The sequence below is a fragment of the Nyctereutes procyonoides genome, unplaced genomic scaffold, assembly GCF_905146905.1.
Source record: "Nyctereutes procyonoides isolate TBG_1078 unplaced genomic scaffold, NYPRO_anot_genome, whole genome shotgun sequence".
NCBI classification, from domain to species: Eukaryota; Metazoa; Chordata; class Mammalia; order Carnivora; family Canidae; genus Nyctereutes; species Nyctereutes procyonoides.
Window position 1 is genome coordinate 1,892,109 of NW_026575136.1, and position 18,532 is coordinate 1,910,640.

The following is an 18,532-nucleotide window of genomic DNA, read 5'->3' on the forward strand; positions in this document are numbered from 1 at the left end:
GTTGTCCCACGACAGCCCCAGCTTCTGCTTCAGCCCCTCCTCATGGACCCCTGGACATCCCTGCTCCCACCCCTGTACCTCTGCTCCCCATCTGCAAGTGCTTCAGCTATTAGACTGGTCTTGCCCAATGAGGAGGCCTCTAAAAATGTACTATAGTTCTTCAGCCTACATCTTTTCTCAGCATCTGGCACCCTTATCCTTAAACTTTGTCTTTTGTTTTGTTTTGTTTTATTTTCAATACCACCGAAGATCAAGGGGCTCATTCTAACATTAGTTCTGGTTCTTGGAATTAATCTGAAAACAACATTTTTGCTCAAAAAGTCATGGTTTGTTGTCAGGTTCTTCATGATAGGAAAAAAATAACTATATACCAACTGACTATATATAAAATATGTTTTTATATATAAATACATATTCATATAAATTTCCACATATAAATGTATACAATTATATAAATTTACATTACATTTACATTATATTATCAAAGATAATAATTAAAACAATTATTCCATTTTAGAGAATTGCCACCATAAATAACACATTTAAGTGAATTTTGATATATTCGTGGTTTAACCCTCAAGTAAGCAAATCAAAATAATTCATACACAAGATTATTTCACCTGGATAGATTACAGGAAATTATTTGTTTGAAAGTAAAAAAGGACAAGTTTAGAAGGAAATAAGCCAAAATGTTAACTTTGGTTTTCTCTGGTAGTACTGTTAATTTCATTTTGTACATTATATATTTGTCTATTTCTCAGGTTTCCTACAGTTTTTATTTTATAACTAGGGACAGGAAAAGTAAACCTAGTGAAAACTATAATCTTATAGTTGATGAGAGATGATAGTAAAGAGTAGACTCACTGACTTCTCACAGCAACTTTAGCTATGTGGCTGATGCCCATAGCACTGTTCCCACATATATGTTTTTGGGACAATTTTCCTTTGGCCATTTTTGAGTCACTGGCAACAGCATTATACCTGTACAAATATTTTAAGAGCCATGCCATCTGTGTTATAACTTAGCAGAGCTTTTTTTCAGAGCACACAGATTCTCTCACGGCTGATCCAAGTACATGTTAGCCATAATGATGAGGGTGAGGGTGGTCAAAAGGATGTTGGTTTTTCACTGTGTTTTCCTTGGGATACTTATTGTTTAATGCTTTTTATTCCATGAGGACAGTAGGTCTTCAGACTCTATTCATGCGAAGGTTTAAATAACTGATAGTTTTCCTCAATAGCATTTGTGTTTTAACAGTTATTAATATTGCAGGCTCAGATGAGAGCCTGTGAAGGTTATTTAAGAGACAGAATAGGCATGAGAGAGCATGTTGCCAATGTTGATAAAATCACACCATCTACATGATTATTTTGGACAACCTTTGCCATTTTAAGGAGTTTCATCCTATAAATCCTGTCCTTGGGTATAAGGAAGGAAAGGTAGGAAAAAGCACTTCATTAAGGGTAACTTAATATAACTTTTAAACATTACAATATTGTATGGATAGAATTTACTTCCTTCTATGTATATGCTGAAGTAGAAATCAAGTATCTATATGTTAAAAATCTATAAATTAAAAGTTAAGGCAAAATTCTGTATTTTATGTGAATCATCTATCAAATATATCTACATTTCAGTGTTTAGCACTTTTTGGAACATTTTCTCTAAGTTTATATTTCATACAACATTTTGGTAGCACGGTTTTTCTTAGGACTCCTGCAGTTGCAAAGTATTCAGGCAGTTTTGTTCCTGGGCAAATAGCCAGAAGACACATGAAAGCAAATGGCAATGTGCTTTTGACTCAGAATTTATAATTCCTTTCCTGAGACCCTATAGCTCTGTTAATATTCCACTCTCATATTTCTATACTGACAGAATTGCCTCAATACTGAGCCACCCAGAGAGAGAGAGAGAGAGAGAGAGAGAGAGAGAGAGAGAGATATTGAGATGAGATGATCTTGTCAGGAATCTTCTATCTTTCCCCCTGCAGCTCAACATCAGATTATTCTTACTTTGGTTGCAAACCCATAGCTGAAATTATTTTTCATCACTAAGCGCAGAGCTTTCTGGGCAATTTTTCTCTTTACAAACAATTTTTTGTGTTCCTTATGTTCTAGTAGAGAGAGCAAGGAAGATAATAATCTTAATGCAACATGTAATAGAATAAAATTTTTCCTGCTGATAATATAAAGAATTCACATATATTTTGATATGAGAAATGAAGCAAGAATAGGTGGATATCAAATGGCAAGAGATATCTCTAGTCTTTAATCTTCCATTTTCTTGACCTACAGGTTTTCTTATTTTGGGAAGCCCCAGGGTTCTTAAGCTGGGATTTGTGTTTTATTTGATGGAAGCTAAATCATAAGAACAACCCAGACAATACAAATACATGATGAGCACTCTTCTCAGTTTTCATCTTATTATGGGACTGCCCATTTAGAAGGGCAAAACTTCATTCCCTCATTCCCAGTCTCCTTAAACTTTCTCTTAAATGTCACTTTTTCCGTGAAGCCTACTTGACCATCCAATTGAAAATCACAAACTCCCCTTTATGGCTTCACCTTGCTCCTTTTGCCTGGGTTTTGTCTGTGAGACTTATCACCATCTGTAACACTTGAATGTTTTAGTCTGTGTTATTCATTGCTATATCTCCAGTGACTAGAACATAGCATTTAGTAGGTGCCCAGAAATATTCATTGAATTAATGTATAATAGCTTCAATTTATTGAACAATTATTATATAATTATGAATTGAAGTACCAGATCTCCACATAGTGCCGCTGACCTTTACAATAGGATAGACCACATTATCCTTAATTTATAGACATGCACTTTAAAGGGCAGAGATATTAATAAATTTGTATAATTCTGGCAAATACTAAATTTGAGCTCAGTTTTATCTATCCATAACCTCTAAATTTTCCTTTTCATGTTTTTTTTCCATTTTTAATCAGCTGACCTTGAATTTTAAGCAAGAATGCAACATTTCTCTGATATCTCATTAAATATACCACTGAAGTTCGGGGAATAGAGAAAAGTTGTCTAGAGAATGAAATCCTCTCTTTCCTTGTTTTTGAACTTTTTGTTAAGTTCCATTCCCAGGGATTTCAAATACATAATCCCTCAAATATAGGCATGATGCATTTAAAATATGGCTCCTATGAAATCAAGATATTACAACCACAAAATTATCTGGCTGAAAAGTTAAATAAAGATTCAACATAACCCCCCAAAAAAGACATGGAGAATCATTTTATAGTTGTGGCTGATTTGAGGGATGAGGTGGTACAAAGGAAGGAGATTTGCAATGAGGGGGATTTTTAAAAATTAGTTTTAATTTTACTTTCTAAATCAAGATCAGCATATTTTGTGTGACAAAAAATAACAAGAAGAAGAAAGAGAGAGGGGGGCAGAAAATATATGCAAAGAAATAATAGCTGAAAATATCCCTAATCTGGGAAAGGAAACATATTCGGATCCAAGAACACAGAGAACTCCCACCAAAATCAACAAAGGCAGATCCATACCAAGATCTGTTGTAATTAAATTGGCAAAATATAGTGATAAGGAGATAATTTTTAAAGCAGCAAGACAAAAAAATCCAATAACATTTAAGGGAAAACCCATAGAGCTAGCAGGAGATTTTTCAGTAGAAACTTTCCAAGCTAGAAGGGAGTGGCATAAGTCACAGTGCTGAATGGTATGCAGCCAAGAATACCTATCCAGAAAGGCTATCATTCAGAATACAAGGAGAGATAAAGATGTTCCCAGACAAACAAACACTAAAGGAGTTCATGACTACTAAACCAGCTCTGCAATGTTTTAAAAGGGAATTTTGAATAGAAAGAGGAGACCAAAGATGACAGTATAAAGGTAGGAAACACAAAAGCAGTAAAAAAAAAAGAGCATTTCTGTAAAAAAATCAGACAAAGAACTCAAAGTAAAAAAAAAATGCAAAATATGGCAACATATACCTAAAACATGAGGAGGAGTAAAGAATGGGTTCAAACTTAAATGACCATCAACTTAATATATCCACACTACTATATCAACACTACTATATGCTGAAGAAGGTTATATACAAACTTAATGGTAACCATATATTCAAAATCTCTAATAAATATGTAAAGAACAAAGAGAAAGAAATCCAAATATATCACTAAAGAAAATCAGCACACCACAAAAGAGAGAAAAACAAGAAAGGATCAGAGGAAATAGAAACAATGACAAAACAAATAAAATGACAATAGTTACATACCTATCTACATTACATTATTTTGAATGTAAATGGACTGAGTGCTCCAATCAAAAGATGTCGGATGACAAAATGGATAAAAAAAAACCAAGACTCATCTATATGCTCCCTACAAGAAACTCATTTTAGATGTAGAGACACCTGCAGATTGAAAATGAGGGGATTTGTAATACAAATGGAAGTCAAAAGAAAGTTGGAGTAACAATACTTATATTGAATAAAATAGACTTTAGAACAAAGACTCTATCAAGAGACAAAGACAGTATATAATAATAAAAGGGATAATCCAACAAGAAGATATAGCAATTATAACTACTTACGCACCTGTATACATAAAACAGTTAATAATAAATATAAAAGAACTAATCAATAATAAGACAATAATAGTAGAAGACTTTAATACCACACTTACATCAGGGGATACGATACATACTGTAAACAGAAGATCAACAAGGAAAGGATGGCTTTGAATGACATACTGAAACAGATGGATTTAACAGATATAATCAGGATGTTCCATCCTAAAACAGCATAATACATATTCTTTTCCAGTGCACATGGAGTATTCTCCAGAATAGATCACATATTAGGCTACAAGATAAGCTTCAAAAAATTCAAGAAAATCAAAGTCGTTTCTATTCACCTTTTCTGACCACAACTCTATGAAATTAGAAGTCAACCACAGGAAAAATTTAAAAAGACCACAAATATATGGAGGTTAAATACACACTACTAAATGATGAATTGGTTAACCAGGAAATCAAAGAAGAAATGAAAATCACATAGAAACAAATGAAAATGAAAGCATATCAGTCCAAAGCCTGCAGCAAAAGCTGTTCTTAGAGGGAAGTTTATGACAATACAGGCTGACCCAAAGAAGCAAGAAAAATCTCAAACAACCTAACGTTATGCCAAAAAGATCAAGAAAAAGAACAAACAAAACCTAAAACCAGCAGAATGAAGGAAATACTAAAGATCAGACAGAAGTAAATGATATAGAAGCTAAAAACACAATAGAACAGATCAATAAAACCAGGACCTGATTCTTTGAAAAAACTCAATAAAATTAATAATCCCCTAGCCAAACTTAATAAAAGGGAGAAATGACTCAAATGGATAAAATCATAAATGACAAAAGAGAAATAACAATCAACACCCAGAAATACAATTATATGAGAATAATATCAAAAAACTATATGCTAACAAATTGTACAACCTACAAGAAATGCATAAATTCCTAAAAACGCTAAACTACCAAAACCTCCCAAAAGAATAGAAAACTCAAATAGACCAAAAAGTAGCAAAAGAATGCAATCAGTAATAAATAAATCTTCCAATAAACAAATGTCCAGGACAGATGGTTTCACAGGTGAAGTCTACCAAACATTTAAAGAAGAGTTAATACCTATTCTTCTCAAACTATTAAAAAAAATAAAAAGGAAAGGAAAAATTCCAAATTCGTTCTATGAGGCCAGCATTATACTGATACCAAAATGAGAGAAAGACACCACTTAGGGATGCCTGGGTAACTCAGCAGTTTAGCACCTGCCTTCGGCCAGGGCATGATCCTGGACTCCCGGGATTGAGTCCCACATCAGGCTCCCTGCATGGAGCCTGCTTCTCCCTCTGTCTGTGTCTCTGCCTCTCTCTCTCTCTCTCACTCACTCTCTGTCTCTCATGAATAAATAAATCTTTAAAAAGAAAGAAAGAAAGAAAGAAAGAAAGAAAGAAAGAAAGAAAGAAAGAAAGAAAAGAAACCACGAAAAGGAAGAACTATATACCACGATCCCTGATGAATATAGATGCAAGAATCCTCAACAAAATGCTAGCAAACAGAATCCAACAATAGATTTAAAAAAATCATTCACCACTATCAAGTGTGATTTATTCCTGGGGTACAAGAGTGGTTCAGTATTTGCAGATCAATCAATGTGATATATCACATCAATAAAAGATAAACCATATGATCATCACTTCAATAGATAGCAAAAAAAGCATCTGACAAAGTATAACATCCATCTATGATAAAAAACCCTCCACAAAGTAGGTTTAGAGGGAATACATCTCAACATAATAAAAAAGGTCATGCATGAAAAACCCACAGCTAATATCATCCTCAATGAGGAAAAACAAATAACTTTTCCCCTAAGGTCAGGTATAAGACAAGGATGTCCATTCTCACCATGTTTATTCCACAGAGTAATGGAAGTCCCAGCCATAGCAATCAGACAACAGAGAGAAATGAAAGGCATCTAAATCAGTAAGGAAGAAGTAAACCTTTCACAATTTGTAAATGACATGATACTCTCTATATAAAACTCTAAAGACTCCACTGAAAAACTACTAGAACTGATAAATGAATTCAGTAAAGTTACAGGATACAGAAATCAATATACAGAAATTTGTTGCATTTCTATATGCTAATAATGAAGCAGCAAAAAGAGAAATTAAGAGAACAATCCCATTTCCAATTTTACCAAATATAATAATATATCTAGGAATAAACCAAACCAAAGAGGTAAAAGGCCTGTGCTCTGAAAACTATAAAATACTGATGAAAGAAAATTGAAGGCAACACAAAGAAATGGAATACATTCCATGCTCATGGGTTGGAAGAACGAATATTGTTAAAATGTCCATAGTACCCAAAGCAATCTACACATTTAATGCAATACCTTTTAAAATACCAACATTATTTTTCAAACTAGAAAAGACAATTCTGAAATTTGGATGGAATCACAAAAGACCCCAAATAGCCAAAGCAAGCTTTAAAAAGCAAAGTAAAGTTGAAGGCATCACAATTATAGACTTCAATTTATATTACAAGGCACAGTGATCAAAACAGTATGGTACTGGTACAAAACAGACTCATAGACCAGTGGAATAGAATAGAGAGCCCAAAAATAAACCTACACGTACATGGCTAATTAATCTACAACAAAGGAGGCAAGAATATGCAATGGGGAAAAGACAGTCTCTCAACTAAATGGTGGTAGACAAACTGGACAACTGAATTCAAAATGGATTAAAAGCCTAAATGTGACATCTGAAATCCTAAAATTCCTAGACCAACACATTGACAATAATCTCTTTGACACTGGCCTTAGGAACATTTTTCTGGATCTATGTCCTTAGGCAAGGGAAACAAAAGTAAAAATAACCAAAACAAAAAACTTCTGCACAGTGAAAGAAACAATCAACAAAACAAAAAGGCAACCTACTGAATGGGACAAGATATTTACAAACCCTATATCTGAGGAGTAGTTAATATCCAAAATATAAAAAGAACTCCTAACTCAACACCAAAAAACCCCAAATAATCCAATTAAAAATGAGGATCTGAATGAGATATCACCTCACACTTGTCAGAATGGCCAGTATCAAAAAAACAAGAAATAACAAGTGTGGGCAAGGATGTAGAGAAAAAGGAACTTCCATGCACTGTTAGTGGAAATGTATACTGGTGTAGCCATTGTGGGAAACAGTATAGAAGTTCCTCAAAAAATTAAAAATAGAAATACCATAAGGTCCAGTAATTACACTTCTGGGTATTTATCCAAAGAAAACAAAAATACTAACTTGAAAAAATATATGCATCTCTGTTTTCATTGCAGCATTATTTATAGTAGTGAAGATCTGGATGCAACCTGTCAATTGATGAGTGAATAAGGAAGATGTGGTGCACATGCGTGTGCACACACACAGGAATATTACTCAACAATAAAAGAGAATGAAATATTGCCATTTCAATGAGGTGGATGGACTTAGAGTGTATTATGCCAAGTGAAATAAGTCCGTCAGAGAAAGACAAATACTGTATGATTTCACTTATAAGTAGAATCTAAAAAAATAAATCAGCAGAAACAGACCCCTATAGAGAACAAATTGGTGGTTGCCAGAGAGGAGGTGAATAGATGAAGGTGAGTGGGAGGTACAGGATTCCAATTCTGGAATGAAAAAGTCACAGGAATGAAAGATTTAAAAAAGAGCATGTGTGTGAAAAATAACCTATAATTCCAATACCCAAGATAACCAATGATTGTAAATTGGTGCATATCTTTCTAGACACTATAAATAGAAATGAAATACTCTACAACAGTTTGACACATTTGGATTTTCCCAACTTTGCTCAAGTTTCACACATTAACCAACTGAGATAATTAGTTACATCATAAAATGCACAAACCCCAAAAGAAGGATAGTATATTGAAATAGAGCTGTTTAATCATTATAATTTTTCCATTTGTCACAGGAAACTGCAGATTTTGTTCCAAAACTTTAAGGGGAAACACATATTAAGGCTCTAGTTAACCCAAAAAACTATTGGCAATTATGTAGCTGAAGGCTTAGGATGTTAAATATAAGTACTCTACAGTTGTCAGAATTATGATCAAGCAATGACTAATGAGAGATCATATGTAAAAGAAGATTGACTTTGAGATAAACAAATATTGCCTTCTCCTTAAATGCTATTTTCTTGGATCTCAAAGGTAGAATTCCCAGGAGGCTTTGCAACATACAATAAACGTCCTGGTTTCCACATTCCTTTTGTTTACCCCCTGAGAATTTGCTGAGAATTTCTGAATTATTTGATTGATTCATTTCAAGTTTACTTTCTCCCATTCCTTTGGCACATTAGTTTGGTTTATGTGCTCTCTAAAAGCATTTATAGGATGCTTAATGTCTGATACTGGAACGCATTCATAATGTTACGGCTCCTACACAGGAGGATTCAGTTGAAAAAGAACAAATGGCCTCCTTCCTTTTTCTTTTGTTTTCTTTTTTCTTTTTTTCTTTTTTCTTTCTTTCTTTCTTTCGTTCCTTCTTCCTTCCTTCCTTCCTTCCTTCCTTTTTCTTTTCTTTTCTTTTCTTTCTTTTTTTTTTTTTTTTGAATTTCTTTACTGCTGGATCAGGTATTACATGGTGTAATAACCCCTCACATGTTTTTCAGTGATTGATGATCAAACTGCTCAGTTGTTTAATCTAGCATTTTAGAGTCCTTGATACTTTTTAACAAATTCATTGGAATCAAGCCTTTGCTAGTGAATAAAAGAAGTGAAGTAAAGCAATAATTTAGGTCAGGGAACACAAGGCTTTATCTGTGTTGCCAACTCCAGTCAATTGATGGGTAGTTTCTGTCTGAAGGATTTTGATGTTACTTCCAAGCTCTGTGGGAAACATTACTACCAAGGTAATGTGTGGTTCATGATGTGTGGGAGTTAGGTGATGTAAGGAAGTGAGGGGAGAGGATTCCTGGCAGAGGACAAAATGCATGGAAGAGCATGGTATATGTGGAGGGCAGGGGAGAGAAAGAAGGGTAAAACTGCAATAAATTCAAGATTCCTGAAGCCAAAAGTTTCAAAATATGAAGCTGTGAGAGATGAAAATATGAAGCATGCAGGGTTGTCTATGCTCAGTTTAGGAGCTTGGATTTTTATCTAGTTGATTAGTCAGAAGGTTTTAAGCAGGGAAGTGATGGGCTTGCTTGGCTTAGAGTTTTGAATGATTGTAGTCATGATGGTTTTGGGGGACACAAAGTTCAGATAGAATTTGTAGGGTATTTTCAGGGTTTTTTGCAGTATTCCAAGATATAGATAATATGGGCCTGAACAAGGATTGCTAATAGGAATGGGAAAAAAGTAAAGAAAAATTTAGCAGGAAATTTTACACATGGCTAGAAAAGGAGGAAGAAGCAAGAAGCAAAGCTTGGGAGACTGGATAGGCAGTGAACAGTATAGATGATGTATTAAAAATATATTTATAACTAAATTCTAAGTGTTTAGGCTATACTATAGGACATAATATTACAGAACATCGAACTACCTCTTCATTACTCCCTTTTAGTAGAGGAAGACATTCGTATAAATCATTTTTTAAATGCATGTCTCCTATTTATGAGGGATACTAGAAAGCAAACTATATAGGGTATGAAACCAAGGAATGTATTATATTTTGGGTGATTTCTACATCTCTCTCTCTCTCTCTCTCTCTCTCTCTCTCTCTCTCATCTATCACAATAAGAAATAATATAGTCCATCATAAATAAAAAATATAGCACAGAAAAAAAATATAGCACAGAGAATAAGTGTCTCAAGTACATGGTGGCATTATTGTCAAACCCAGAATACTTTTAAGAGTTGGAGTTGTAGGGGCAACTAGATGGATCAGTGAGTTGAGCATTGGACTGATTTTGGCTCAGGTCATGATCTCAGGGTCCTGGGACCAAGCCCCATGTTGAGCTCTGGACTCAGCGGGGAGTCTGCTTTAGGATTCTCTCTCCCTCTCCCTCTGCCTCTCCTCCTACTCTCTTACTCTAAGATAAATCAATATACATATTTTTTAAATTAGTGAGAGTTGTAGGGAGTGAGTAAAGAATTAAAATTATTAAAATTTAAAAAATTAAATAAATATTTATTAAACAGGTTTTTATTACATTGATCAAATTATAAAATATTTTAAAAACTATTTGCAAAAATAAAATTCTAATAATAATATTTGGTTAAAAATTTAAAAAAAACTTAGGATAAGAATAAAACCAGACGGGACACCAGAACAACAAGCATAAAATAGAACTATCCCTAGCAAACAGGAAGCATGGTTACTCAATTTATGAAGTCAGAAGTGGATTCTACATGTGAATTCCTGGTGAAATAGTTTCATTATCTTCTTTTTTTTTCGTTCATTTCTGCTAGATTTGCAGCAGAGAATGCACAGATGGTTTATGCCACAAATGCACTCATACTCTAGAGGTTGTTAGGTAAATCTGTGGTTTCCACATCTCAGCTGCTATTCTAATATTGTACCCTCCATCATTGCCCTAAAAAGAGTGACTGGCTGGCTCTGAGTGTAGTAGAATATTCTGCTCGTTGGGAAAGTAACAATATAGGAATATACCCAGGGGCTGTGCTGGATACATTTGACATTTGGGAAGATACAAAATGTTGGGGATCTTTTTCCCCCAGGGGGAAAATTACTGCAACTTTCTGAATTTCAGAATGTTGGATCTGGGACCCTCAGATTTGATGAATATTTTTGTTTATAATATAGGACTAGGTTAGGTTGCCTGGGTGACTCAGGGGGTTAAGTGTCTGACTCTTGGTTTTAGCTTAGGTCATGATCTCAGGGTGATGAGTTCCAGCTTCACACTGGGCTCTGAGCTGGACATGAAGCCTACTTAAGATTCACTCCTTCTCTCTCTTCCTGTCTCTCCCCTCCCTGCTCATGCATCATGCACTCTATAAATAAGTTAAATAAGATATATATATATATATATATCATATATATATATATATATGATATATATATATATATAAAAGCAAGCAAGCAAGCTAGGTTGAAAGAGGCAAGAATAGAATTATTGACCTCTGGTCCTTATGGGCAATCTGGAATCTATTTCTCATTAGTCCACAGCTTTTCTTATCAGCCTTTGGCCTAGTAATTATTATTTTTTATCTTTCAAAAATAGTTACTGCAGAGAAGGAAAAAATACTCCTTATGCCCTTTTAGTATTCGGTTTCTAGAAGAACAAACACTTTAGAGTCAGAAAAATGTGCTTTAAACTTTAGGCATATTAATATCTCCTGAGTGTCAAATTACTCGAATCACCTTATCCAGTTAGAAAAATATTGTAGAGTTTGTGATAACATTGTGGTCAGGATTAAGTGAGACAATCTAAGTAAAGTGCCTAGCACAGTGTTTGACAAACAGTAGATGACCAATAAGTGGCAGCTATAATTATTACAGAAGGTATAAAAGGTTTCCTGTTGGTGAGGCCAGATTATTGTCACATAATCTCTTTTATCCTCCATTTCAGCCTCCTTCCCACTCCTTCCTCTCCCTACCCTTACCAGCTCTACTCCAGTACTTGGGACTCTCATGATGCTGTTTGCCCTTTTTTCTAGTTTAACATCTTTTGTTTCCGAGTTATCTTCCTTATTTCCTTTCTTCCAGACCTTCTAGTCTTATGACTTATACTTTGGTTGCCTGCCATATCTAACCTTGTAGAGGCTCTGTTAATGTCATTTATGCCAAAACGTTAAAAACTAACATCATTTTCATAGGCTAGTTTTGCCAGCACATACATCTATTTTAGTAAAGATCAACATCATAACCTTAGAGAATAAAAATGTGGAACTTACATTGGAGGCATCAGCAATAGACACAGAGGAGATATTTTCAAAGAGAGGCACTCAGTCATAACAACAACAAAAACTAATGAACAGCTTCCATTTAATGGGTGTCTATTTTACACTGAGTTTTATTTTTTTTTACACTGAGTTTTATATGCATTGCTTCACCGAACCCTCACAATTAATAAATTAAGTACAATCATTATTGCTATTTTTCTGATGAGGGAAATATAGTGTGGAGAGGAAAAGTGAATTGTTGAAAGTTATATACACCTATTAAGTGGGAAAGACAGGTTTGGAATGCAAGTCCATCAAGCTTATTACCATCTCTCTCATGCAATCACTTACAGGCCAAATTTTCATCAGGGTAGGTATCTCCATGCTCTTCCTATCATTACTTGCTAGAGCCTAGTGCATGCAATTAATAGTTGGTGCATGAATTAATGAATAAATATCTATTCTGTCACAACCCCCTCTCCATTTTACCTCGTTGGAATCAACTTTTGCTTGGAGACCTTACCTTATCAAATATTCCAAAATTCTGAACTGCCAGTAGTTCATGTATACCATTGTTTCCTGACTTTGTCTCTATCTTGCTGTCTTATCTATAGACCTTGCAATTCCTCATTTTCCCAAAAGTCTCTGAGCTAAGTTCTACTTACCTCAAGAATTCAGGAGTGATCTCCCTCCATAAGGCTTTCCATTTCTCTCACTTCTTCTCCTATCCTCTTCCTCACTGTCTCCGTTCCTCTTCCCACCATGGCCCAACCCAACAGGGTTCTTTCCATGCCTGTGTCTCCCACTAGATCATGATGTATTTGTTTTGTTTTTTTTTTTAAGACAATATATTCTGTCTTTATTTTTTTAAATTTTTTTTTATTTTTATTTTATGATAGTCACAGAGAGAGAGAGAGAGAGAGAGGCAGAGACATAGGCAGAGGGAGAAGCAGGCTCCATGCACCAGGAGCCCGACGTGGGATTCGATCCCAGGTCTCCAGGATCGCACCCTGGGCCAAAGGCAGGCGCCAAACCTCTGCGCCACCCAGGGATCCCAATCATGATGTATTTGAAGGTCGATGTCTGGCATATTTTTTTATCTTTTATTTTGTACCTAACATATTTTCTTTATATGCTTCTGGCCTAGCCTAGTTTATCAATTTGAAGGTACTTTTTGTCATATTTTAACATCTATGAATTCAGGATACATCTTCAGCTGATGGAATCTTAAAATTATAATTGACAGTGTTTTCTCTGACCTAGTGATATAAAAAGAAGAGTTGATTGAGTCCTATAACCAATGGCATCTTAGATTTAACATAATACAGTAATAGATAATAAATAAAAGTTATATAAATGAAGAAAGGAATAGCAACACAGCCCTGCTCAATTCATATTATTATTCCTACTTATATAATCTAGCTGTTCTGCATCATAGACAATGTGACAGGGCAACAGTTGAGCATTATTCTTTATCTATGTTGGGTTTTCCTAGTACAAGTAAGACATAATACACTACCTCAAATTATTCTTAATCATTTCTTTCTGGGTTTACAATATATGTTCCATATGCTTGTCTTCTAGGTGAAATTGATCTTCAAATTCTTTCCAAACTGCAGACTCAATATCCAGGAATTCATATCAACAATGAAGTTGTTGAGCCAAGCGCTGAGCAAATTGCCAAGTATAAAGGTACCTGTAAGCCATGGTGCTCTATGTCAAATCCTATCCTGAAAGGCTTATCAACCCAAATTTGTTCCCTTAGTCATTAACAACACAGTTACTGTGGTATGTTCTTTGTAGCTTATTGGGAGAAGAACATATTTAATTTGTTTTCTTGGCAGACATGACTAACACCTCAGAAATACAAACAGTGAATAATTAGATTTCTTTTTTTACTGACTCCTTCTATTCCCTGGTTATCAACTATTATTTTTGATGTTTATTCTTAGAGACAGTCATTAATTCATTCAGAAATATTTAAACAGAATCCTTGCTCTTAAAGAGTGTGTTTAATGGATTGTAGCAGAAGTCATTAAACTTCTCTGAAAAAACACACACAGTAAATACTTTAGACATAGAAGGCCTCACAATCTCTGTCACAATTAATCAGCTCTATTATTATAGCACCAAGGCAGCCATAGATGATACTGATAAACTGAGTGTTCATATGTTCCAATAAAACTTTATTAATAAACACCAAAGTTTGAATTTTATATCATTTTCACATATCATGAAATACTATTAATTTGATTTTTTTCAATCATTTTAAAGTGTAACAACATGAGACATGAAAGACAGGCATAAAGTCAGGAAGTATAATAGTGTGTTTTTAGTTTGTAGTCTTTTTAGAAATAAGGTGGTGAGCAAGATATAGTCCATGGGCCATGGTCGGCTGACTCCTGGGTTACAGAATCATATCAACTTGTTTTCCAGTGATAAAATTCACCAGTTGATTCCCCATTAATATTGAGATAATGCAACCTATGTCTGATCAGCATTCTCATAATTATTTCTTATTGATTCTTTCTTTTACCTCTAATTTCATTTAATACTAGAAAAAATCAGGGTGAACTCTCTGGTCTTACAGAGCTACATAAAAAAGAAAAATGTGCTTTATATCTGTTATGTATATAACATTGATTGCATTAAAATTCGAAATGGAAATGGATTCTGCATTTGCAATTAAAATTGATGGTGTGCCATCTCTTTTCTGTATTTTAGAGCTTGTAGCCAAGACATCAAACCTCGAGAACATAAAGTTTGCTTGGCATAAGGAGACATCATCTGAATATCAAAATAGAATCAGAGAGAAAAAAGAATTTCAGAAGTGGGACTTTATTCATATGATTCAGGTAAGAAATATTTATTGTTATATATTCTCAGAAAGGAGGTTTTTTTTAGAAGTATGTATGAAGAATGTCTAATATTCTACCTTTAGGAAGAAAACTGAAAATCTGATTTCTGATTTTACAAGTGAGCATTATCTACAGAAACTGAGGATAAATATGTTGATAGTACTGGGATAGTCTCTGTAAAATTAAAAAAGCCAGTTCTTTATACTCAAACACCTTTAGAGTTATTGATATTTTTTTCAATATTGGCTTAATCAATTTTTGTAGGATTGGAAGTTCATAGATTTGAGGACAGTTGAGTGTGACATATCCTAGCTAGCACAGCGCTCCAGTAGCTCTAATGGTATGGATGTACCAATGTCCTGGAGTTTCTCTGAATCCTCTTGCTTTTCCCTTCTGTTGATGACCTGGCTAGTGTGCATGTGACAGAAGGTCAGGTTATATAATTTCTTAGGTCAATAAAATTTTACTTATGTCAGTCAGTCACTCAGTAGGAATTTATTTCCGTGATCCAGCACTGATAGTGTATTTCTTAGAAAGGCAGTGACTATTCATTAGGTGTTATAGGGATGGTTATCTGAGAATCACTGATATTTCTGGATAGCATATGGGTGTATAGACCTTGGGTACTGGCTACAATTAGAAAATATGCATATTTTAGAAATATCAATATTAACAGTAAGAAACTTCTATAGTCCATAAGCACATTCCAAAGGAATAAACTTATAAGAAATCAAAGGAAGAAATGACTCTAACATTAGAATATCCAAGTGATCCTATATCTCTGCTCTACTAGTGACAGAATAATTTACTTATAAAGGAGTACTTAAATTGTCCAGCAAGCCTACAGTGTTTCTTTGTTAGACTTGCTCTCCTCTCTCCTCAGGTAACTATTTCATACCTCTCTCTCTCTCCTTACACCTCCTGTAACCCCTCCCCCACCACTCATTTCCAACTGGTACCCTGACTTTATACTGTATGGCAAAGAGGAATCATCAGATAGAAAGTCATCTTTCACCCTCCAAATTTATAAGCACAGCTGTATCTGTAACCACCATCTCTTTTGTCTTATTACAGAAGCCTCCTTTTATCAAAAACCAATCCCTCCACTTGTGCTCTAGATCCCATTCTTTTTCTCCCTTCTTTCTTAGAGCAATTCTGTTTCCTCTGCTTTATTAGTCTATTCCTCTTTCTTCCTCCCTGTCTATTCTGCATTTTTCCCATATTATGTCTTTGTCTCTTCATTGTTCTTTATAGTCTTAATATTCTCATGACATTCTTTCAATTTAATGTTCACAGTCAACCTCAGAGAATCTGTGTCTATCAGATCAAATTTCAGAGCATCTGTTATGGCCCACCTCCTCTTTTTTAGCCAGATCACATAATAGATTATTAGCCATCTTATGGATTATGTATCTGGGTATCTATCCCTGTCATGAACAGCAGGGAGTGACATGATACTAAATATGGCCCTGAAGCAGCATAGGCCATATGCAGGTCCATTTTATTTCATTCATTCATGTGAGAGGAGCATAATTTAAGTTGTATTTGCTTTATGCAACAAATTGTATCATGGGCATCTACCTAGAATATTGAATTCTTGCCCAAGAGAGATGGAGATAAGATATAAGAAGTAAGTATCTGTGAGGGTAGATTCCAGGAATGCAAGCCTTTTGGGAAAAATTTCTACTGGCAATGTATACTTCTTAGCTCTACCTGCATTGAGTGGAAAGGCCTCCCCCTGAATTCAGAGATGTTCCAGAGTTATTAAAAAGGGGTAGTTTAGAAAAAAAAAAACAACAAAGGGGTGGGTTGACCCCTAGAACCTTGTGACCAAGCATGTAACCTCATGCTTTATTCAGTCCATTTTCCTAGAGAATCTGTCAGCATCAAAGCCTGACATATTTTCTGTGATTTAAAGAAAGCATCTGTGAGCATATGGTAAAGCTAGTGCAAAGGGCTTAATTTTAAAGCAACGTTCCATGAAATGGGGTCTGTTTTTACGGTGCCAGTACTATCTTCTTCCAGAAGAACTATAATTCACAAAATATAGAGTAAGCATACAATCAATACCCCAATGTGGACTGGAGACTAAGTATCTCCAGCTATAAATGTCTCTGTTATTGAAGCCAGAAAGAGTAAATTTAAAACTATTTGGCTGTAATTGAGCATATACCATAGTTTTCCCTTTTCCCAGATATTTTATCACATTATTATTTTCTTTCTCTATATAACATCTTTAATTTTTAAATTCTAAAAATGTTTTGTTGAGTAAAAATCTCAATTTGAAAATCAAACTTTCTAATAAGTATCTAGCCCAATTAACAAAGACATTGACATAGAAAAGTGTCTAATTTTTCTTTTTCTTCATTTCTAGATGCTGTATTATGTAAAAGATATCCCAGCTACCCTGAAATTCTTCCATAGTCTCCTAGCTACCAATGCTAAGATGCTCATTATTCTTGTGTCAGGTAAATTATTTACATTCACTCTGAATTTTAAAACAGTAATAGTGCATATGTGCTCAGAATCATGTGTTTGAAGGCAGCTGCTATATTTTGTCTTCATTATGAAATTCTTGACTTGGCTTCTGATCGTAGTCAATTAATTAACACAGTATTAGGAAAGTCCTTCACAGTGGCTATCAATTTAGGGAGTCTAGTGGAATTAAATGTCTATATACTCCTTTCTCTTGGGAAATTTCATCTTTGTTGTCTATATATAAATCCTTTTCTCAATAACACAGAACAAATACCGCTAATAGGATTTTTTTTAATGAGACCAAAAATAGTAAATATTTCTATTTACCTCCATTTTGTTTCTGGAATGTCTCTTTCCTTTCTCTGATGTTTATTAATACATAAATAAAGGTATAAATATTTGAGAAGCTTTCATGTTTGATTAATTTGTATTTCGAGAGCCATTATCAATATTGTTCATATAGATTTTCTCAAATAATTACCAAAAATTATTATTTTGTTTTGTTTTATGTTACTCTCTTTTTTCCAAAGACAGCATTTGATGTCATGTTGCTTCCAGTATATAATAAGTACCACTTACAGAATGTAAGCAAACATGTTAATCAATGAAACACTGGCATTGTTGAGTTCATTAATTCATCACTTCTTTCATTCAGCAATCTTCATGGATTGTTTACATAGTGCTAGGCAGATTAATTCTAGATATACAACAGCTCTATTTTCCTAAGCTTATAGCACACTCCATACTCAAAACTATAAATCACAAAATTCATCAACTCTTAAGTATGAGGAATGACTTCAAGGATGGCAAA

The 18,532-nt window shown here is 34.3% G+C and overlaps 1 protein-coding gene across 1 annotated transcript in view; it reads left to right on the plus strand.

Annotated features, from left to right (window-relative positions):
- The window catches only part of LOC129495561 (histamine N-methyltransferase), a 51,280-nt gene that overhangs the window by 18,668 nt on the left and 14,080 nt on the right, over nucleotides 1-18,532 (plus strand). Inside the window, exons 3-5 of the mRNA XM_055303202.1 lie at nucleotides 13,970-14,077; nucleotides 15,110-15,240; nucleotides 17,618-17,711. Of these exons, the coding sequence (XP_055159177.1) occupies nucleotides 13,970-14,077; nucleotides 15,110-15,240; nucleotides 17,618-17,711 (333 nt within the window). The remainder of the gene's footprint in view (nucleotides 1-13,969; nucleotides 14,078-15,109; nucleotides 15,241-17,617; nucleotides 17,712-18,532) is intronic.